Source organism: Girardinichthys multiradiatus, chromosome 11, assembly GCF_021462225.1.
Source record: "Girardinichthys multiradiatus isolate DD_20200921_A chromosome 11, DD_fGirMul_XY1, whole genome shotgun sequence".
In the NCBI taxonomy this organism is placed as follows: Eukaryota; Metazoa; Chordata; class Actinopteri; order Cyprinodontiformes; family Goodeidae; genus Girardinichthys; species Girardinichthys multiradiatus.
The window spans coordinates 902,501-909,383 of NC_061804.1; the positions used below are offsets into that span (position 1 = coordinate 902,501).

Consider the following 6,883-nt stretch of genomic DNA (forward strand, 5'->3'; position numbering starts at 1 on the left):
GCTACAGGTTCAGACTAATTCCACACTATTATGAACATAAGAACACATTACACTTAGTTATATATAACAGATCTTAACCCGCAGGGGAGCTCGGCCCCAGGTGGGCTTGACCGAAGTTGTTCTTCGCTGGAACAGTATTTAGTCCAATTAGACCTGGTTAACATTTGCAAACAACTCATCTAACAAAGATTACGGATGTAAAACAGCAGCTTTCTGAGATGAGCTAAGGGGAAACATTTGAACTACGGATTTGTTACAGAAATAAACTTGATATTAACTGCTCAAAATGAAACTGTCAGATTTGTTCTAATTTCCCCCAAGTTTAACCAAATTCCTCAACTGCTTTGAATAAATCTAGTTTTATCATTATCTAATGTTAGTGGCTTGTGTTGAGTCACAGCTCAGAAATCAGTGATCAAGATTGTTCTGTGTGTCTTCAGTCCGCTGACGAAGGTGAAGCTGATCAATGAGCTGAACGAGCGAGAGGCCGACCTCGGCATCAAAGAGGCTGTTTCCTGGCACAGCGAGTACAAGGACAGCGCCTGGATCTTTGTTGGTGAGGCCTTCACAAAACACCATCATGTTCTATGGAAGCCTGAGGGTGCCACAAATCCTAAATAATTACAGAAATGCCTCAACAAGGTGACAAATATGCAAATCGATGTCAAGACCATTGAATTAAATACATACTTTCAGTTCATTGTTATGTGAAATGTTGCATAATTCATGTTTTCAGGATTCATTTCTAAATATAGTATTTAAAAATTAAAAAAAGAATATCAGGGGAAAAATAATGAGCATTTAATACAGAAATAATTAAAAAGAAAAAGTACTTTTTGTTTCATAGAGAATACATGTTGACGACAGAGAGGAAAATCTTTCAAATTAGACATGAAAATAGAAATAATGTTTGCAGCTGTTTGTAAATGTTTGTCATTAGTTTTGATTTTGGTGGTTTGATGTTTCTCCCAACAATAAGAATAACTGGTCCCAGTTTAAACCTGAGAGGCACAGAGAGGAAATTATTTCACAGATTTGAAAGGTTTGGTATTTTCCTCAGGGATTAAAATGAAATGAGGAGAGAGTAAAACATTACAGGAGCTAAAAACATCATCCACAACATTAGAAACAGATTCGTCAGCTTTTCTCAGACTAAAGCTGAACGTTTCTCTTCATCACTAAATCCTGCAGCATTTTCCACCTTTGGGACCAACAACCGGTCTCAGAGAAAGTGTCTGAATGTTTGTTGGGTTTCTGCAGGAGGGTTTCCATACGAGCTGACTGAAGGTGACCTGATCTGCGTCTTCTCCCAGTAAGTCTCTTCAGATTCGTTCATTCAGCTCAGAGGAGTTGCTGAGAACGTCAAACATCGAGCTACATTTTACAATCCCGTCAGGTACGGTGAGATCGTCAACATCAACCTAGTGCGAGACAAGAAGACCGGGAAGTCCAAAGGTTTCTGCTTCGTCTGCTATGAGGATCAGAGGAGCACCATCCTGGCAGTGGACAACTTCAACGGCATCAAGGTCAGAAAGCTGACAGATAGATTACACTGCCCCCTACTGGCTAGGAGCTGGAACTGCAGACATGCTGTAGTTTTTTTTCCCTTTAATTCGTCAAACAGATGATGAAGCAGATTCTCCAACCACAGAGGGAGGAGACCTGATAAACGAACTGATTATTGATGCCTTTCTGATTTCAGATTAAAGGTCGGACTATCCGTGTGGATCATGTTAAGGACTACCGTCCTCCCAAAGACCACGAGGACATTGACGATGTGACCAAATATCTCAGAGAAGAGGGCTGTGCTCCTAAAGATTCTGCTGCTGCTTCCCACTCAGAGGAACCAGAGCAGTTTGTCATACCTGTAAAGAAGGCCAAGAAAGGTGAAGTCACTTCCTGATGTCAGAAAACCACCTGATCCAATACCAGACTGAATTTAATTTCTTCTTCTACTGTTTTCTGTCTCAGATAAGAAAGAGAAGAAGAAAAAGAAGAAAGAGAAGAAGGAGAGGAAAAAAAAGAGTAGAACTTCTTCCTCAGCTGAGTCGTCTCCTCATCATCCTCCTGCAGCCATCAAAGAGGAGAAACAGGACGCCGCCTACGACAAGTACAACCACGCCACTGGTCCGCAGAACGGACAGAAGGCGACAAAGAGAGGGGGAGGTCAGGAAGAGGAGAGATGGAGAGGAAGAGACAGAGAAGAAGACAAGATGAGAAACAGTGAGAAGGGGGATGAAAGGAGGAGAGACGGAGACGACAGGGAAAGAGAGACCGAGAGAAACAACAGGGACAAAAGAAAAGACACAGACAAAGGCGATGATAGAAAAAGAGATGACAGGGGGAGTGACTCAAACAGGAAAAAGGAGACAGACCAAGACAAGGACAGAAGAAGAGACACTGATCGAGGTGATGGTAGAAGAAAGGAAGACAGGAGAGACACTGACGGAGACAACAGATGGAGAGAGACAGATCGAGATGAAAGTCGAAGGGAGAAAGAGCGAGACGATGGCAGAAGACGAGACGGAGACAACAGGAGACGAGAGACAGATCGAAGATGAAGAGTGGATTATCTGACTGTAAAGCCTGAAGCAGGGATGAAGCTGAACATGAGCTGAAAGCTTGGTTTAGTTCTAACTTCAAACATTTTTCCACAATCTGTTCTTGTTTTTCTGTAAAAAGTCACTTCCTGGCTGTAAACTGTAAAAAGGTTCATTAGTGCCCCCTGCTGGTCGTAGCTGTAATTGCATGGTGTTGAGCAACCAAGGGGGCAGTGATCAGAAACTGCAGCAGTGTGAGCAGAATGAGTTTACTATTAAAATAAATAAAAATGTCAGCTGAAACATTTATGTTTGATGATGAGAACATTTCAGAAGAACGTTTTAAAGTTCAGGAAAAAGAAGCGGCTAGAAGATGCTGAGTCATTGGTTGGTATGGTGATTCCCTTCTTTTCTGGGATGCAGGGGATGCAGCACTCAGTTCATCAGACAGAAACACAGACAAGAATTCAAGCCTCAAACAGGGCGCTGTCTAAAATTCAAAAGTCATATTGGATGAATTCTTGACCCGTGAGCATCAGAACCTTCTGGTGGTCCCACATGCTCCTTTATCTGTATCTGCAGTGTTTTCTGTAGGCATTCTGACAGGTTAAACAGAACCTTCAGGTCCAGTTCCTACAAAACCATCCAGAGTTGAAACCTGGGAGTGAATGCGAGTGTGGGCGTGTTTCTCTGCACTGTGGGCTGTGATTGGTGGAAGATACACAGGCTGGAAGGAGACAGAAACACAATTGGATGGAGAAACTGGACGTGGAGATTAAACTGTGGCTATTAAAAGAGCTTAAATCCAAAAAGTTCTGAATATTTCACCAGGTCAGAACCTGAACAGTCTAAGGGAAAATCTTTAAGAAATCCTCAAACATTTGGTATTAATTGTGATTGGGGAGAAAAGGGATAGAAATGATAACTGAAGTAAAGTCCAACTTTCTGTGACCTGTTTCTGTTTTGAATGATGGTTCTGATGGAAAGAATGGCTGAGATACGGAGGTCCAAGCAGGACTGGGGTTATCTCAGCTGCAGCTAAAAGCTTGTTATTCTCTAGAGAAAAATGTATCAGCTCATCCAGGAGGAGTGAATGCTGACTGGATGCAATCTGCTGGGTTTCCTTAGATAGAAAAACTTTTTATCCAATTTGAATAAATAACTGAATCTGATTAATAGGAATGTATGAACCTGACTGTTGTGAAGAACCTTGAGACGACATGTTGTGAATTGAAGTTATATAAATAAACTGAATTGAATTCTTCTGTAAGAACCTCATTACTGAAAGTCATTATCGGCACAAAAATCCTAATATATTTGTTTGTAGGGGCCTTTTCACTGAGTTTAACTCTTAATTTTTCCCATTCATTTCCTATGGTAGTTCTTTACACTACGGATGCAATACACGTTTTGGCCACTCGCGTAATTTTGGGGGCGCTGTTTCTTCCGTTTCAAAACGGAAAGCAGTCAGCGAGTTTATAAGTGTGGATGCAGTGTATTGTCGTTCCTGTAGTAGATCATTTATATATTTTAAAAACATAATATACATTGGTCTTTTTTCACTTTTTACAATGAAAAGGAAGCTGATCTTCCCTTGGAAAATTCATGTCAGTTTCGGGAGAAAGGTTTGGACTGCAGCATTTGGAGCCCAGTTGTCCTCCTGTGACTGGAGTGGAATAAGCATAGGTCACAGAAAATCCCAGAGCCTCACCACTCTGAGCAAACCCCTCCCTGTGTGACAGCCACTGACCTACCTGAGGAGGTGAAGATAGAGCTCTTAGCTCAGGTAAGCTTTGTGTTTGCTTTTTATTAGATCTGACACATGTTAAATAATTTAATAGTATTTAAATACTTATCATGAACCAACTTAATTACTCATTTCAGGGTCACATTGCTTGTGCATGCGCTCTCAGCAGACAGATGACAGTCCAACCCTGCCCAAAGAAAGGTAAGTCACTTCACTTTTCATCTTTCTATGTTTAAGAGGTTGATACACTCAAATGGAAAATAGTGAATTTCCTACTACTTTGTTTTCTTTCTCTCAATCAGATGTTCCAGTTGTACCAGCACTGCCTTTTGCACCCTCTCCACGTGCTGCTCGCACAGGTCCTATCAAGGCTGGTGGTCTGCTGTATGTCCTGGACCATTCTAGGTGGACACAGCAAATGAGGGATGCTATTGACCAACTCATGGCAAAGCATCATGGGCAAAAAGACTTTCTTGCCAAAGTTGATGTAGATTATGCTGCTGTAGTTCAGGCTGCATCCAGGGATCCAAACAGCCTCCTGCACCCTACCACTAAACAGCATATATCTCGCTATGTGAAGCACCTGGCTAAGATGACAAACACCAGCTCATCACTAAACACCAGTACAGAGAAGCTTTTGGAGACCCAACAGCTGTGGCATCACCTCACAGTAGGAAGTGAGACTGTAGATGTTCCTGTGGCAATTATTCCACCTGCCACTGTTAACCCGCCCAGCAATAAACCACTGGATGCCCCTTTGACAGTATCAGAAATTGAGAAAATTGTCAAAGACGTTGTTCAAAAGCAGCAGGATTAGCAACAACCACCTGCAAAAAAAAGAACAAGGAACTGTTTGCCTTGTGGCCAGACAAAGTCACGTTTCCGGGGGGATGGATCCAGTATTCATTTTTTTTTATCAATCAGGAGACGTGAAATACTTTTACTGTTCCACTAAAGTCTATCAGACCTATGCAGCAGAGGGCCTGGCAAATCCAAGAATGCCATTTGTTGATTTTGCCTGCACTCTGTTTTTCAGGAGAGAGCTTGAAGCTCCACAGCGTCAAAGCAGGTTAGGAAGGAATGAGAAACAAGACAGGCTAAGGAGGAACATCTCACTGGGCGGCTGTGCAGATTCTGCCACAGGCCTCTCAAACAAGGACCAAACAGTCCACACATCCACACAGGTTTTCCTGGTGTGGCAGGAAAATATATTTATTGTCCTGCCAAGGTTTTTTCTCTGTACCAGGCGGAGGAGATGACCAGGGAAATGAGATGAGCAGAGTTCTGTCAGACTTCTTTTTATGAGGCTGAGAAGAGGAGATGGGCCGTGGAAACGGACAAGTAATGGCTAGCTGATCAGACAGCCATTACTCTATGTTCCATGTACATACTGTAAATATTCAGCCCTTTACATAACACCGTGTTCTTTACATGCTTTACTTTTTTCCTGTGTATTTCTATATAGAACATTGTTATTACCTTTTACTATAAAAAAGTATTTTAAAACCTGCAGTACAAGTTGCTGTGATTTGTATTTCTTACTGTGACCTTTTAAATAAACATAATTGAACTGAAACCAAACTATTTTCTTATAGCTGTTTTCTCATTTAAGTAAAATATTGTGCACATGTATATGATTCATCAAAAGATTTATTCTTAATGCTTTATATATATTATAGACTTTAATTTTATTTTTTAACTTAGCACTAATTTACAACAAAGGTACATTATAAAAAAAAATAAAATAGGGCCATTAGATATCCTGTCCAAATTCAATTCATTGTAATCCAAACATGCCATAAAAGATAGAATCTGATTTGATTCTAATTCAATGCTAAAACTTTCAAAACATTGGATCAAAGAGTAAGTATTTATTTAATGATATTCTTTCAATGTCTATCTAAAAATAAGACATATTTATTGTATAAAAACTACGTTTCAATTTCTGCCATAACCGGGATTCGAACCCGCGTCAGACAGCGGGCACGGTCTTACTGACAACCAGTGATCTACACCTATATGCGGCTGGCCAAACTGGCCAATCAGAACAAAGCGTGTCTTAGTGTGGGCGGGCTTAAAGAAACAGGAACTGTCATTCATTTTAAATGAACAGGAAGTCAGTATTTGGATCTGGGAACGAAGTCACAGCAGCTTAACCATGGGAAAAGTTCCGATGTATTCTGATTATTGTCTAAGCTAATGATGTTAGCATCAGTTTGGGCTCTATGTTCTCTAACATCTTTAATAAAGCTGTACAACTAGAGCAGTTTATTTCTGTAGTTATCCCGTTTTAAATGCATAGCAGCCATATTGGATTTCCAGGTCGGAGGGCTAACAGATGTAAACATTAGCTACATTTAGCTCCCGTTAAAGAAAACAGAAATAACATAAGATCCGGTTATGTGAATAAAGATGATGCTGTTCATGACATCATGAAACTTTACATGTAATCATTAAAACTTCGTGATGATTGTTAGCATGGCATGCTCGCTGTTTAGCTTAAAGAAATTGCAGATTTCAACTTGAAATTATGACACGATTCCATGTTTCTGGTATATTTGTAGCTTTGCTAACAGCCTTGTTCAGCATCTGATTA

At 40.7% G+C, this 6,883-nt stretch overlaps 1 protein-coding gene across 2 annotated transcripts in view; it reads left to right on the top strand.

Moving 5' to 3' along the window:
- The window catches only part of rbmx2 (RNA binding motif protein X-linked 2), a 4,275-nt gene extending 1,432 nt beyond the window's left edge, over nt 1-2,843 (top strand). For both annotated transcript variants that reach the window (XM_047378723.1, XM_047378724.1), the window contains exons 2-6: nt 441-556; nt 1,261-1,312; nt 1,397-1,526; nt 1,703-1,886; nt 1,972-2,843. In XM_047378723.1, coding sequence (XP_047234679.1) covers nt 441-556; nt 1,261-1,312; nt 1,397-1,526; nt 1,703-1,886; nt 1,972-2,561 — 1,072 coding nt within the window. In that variant the 3' untranslated portion in view covers nt 2,562-2,843. The remainder of the gene's footprint in view (nt 1-440; nt 557-1,260; nt 1,313-1,396; nt 1,527-1,702; nt 1,887-1,971) is intronic.
- The last annotated feature ends 4,040 nt before the right edge of the window (nt 2,844-6,883 follow it).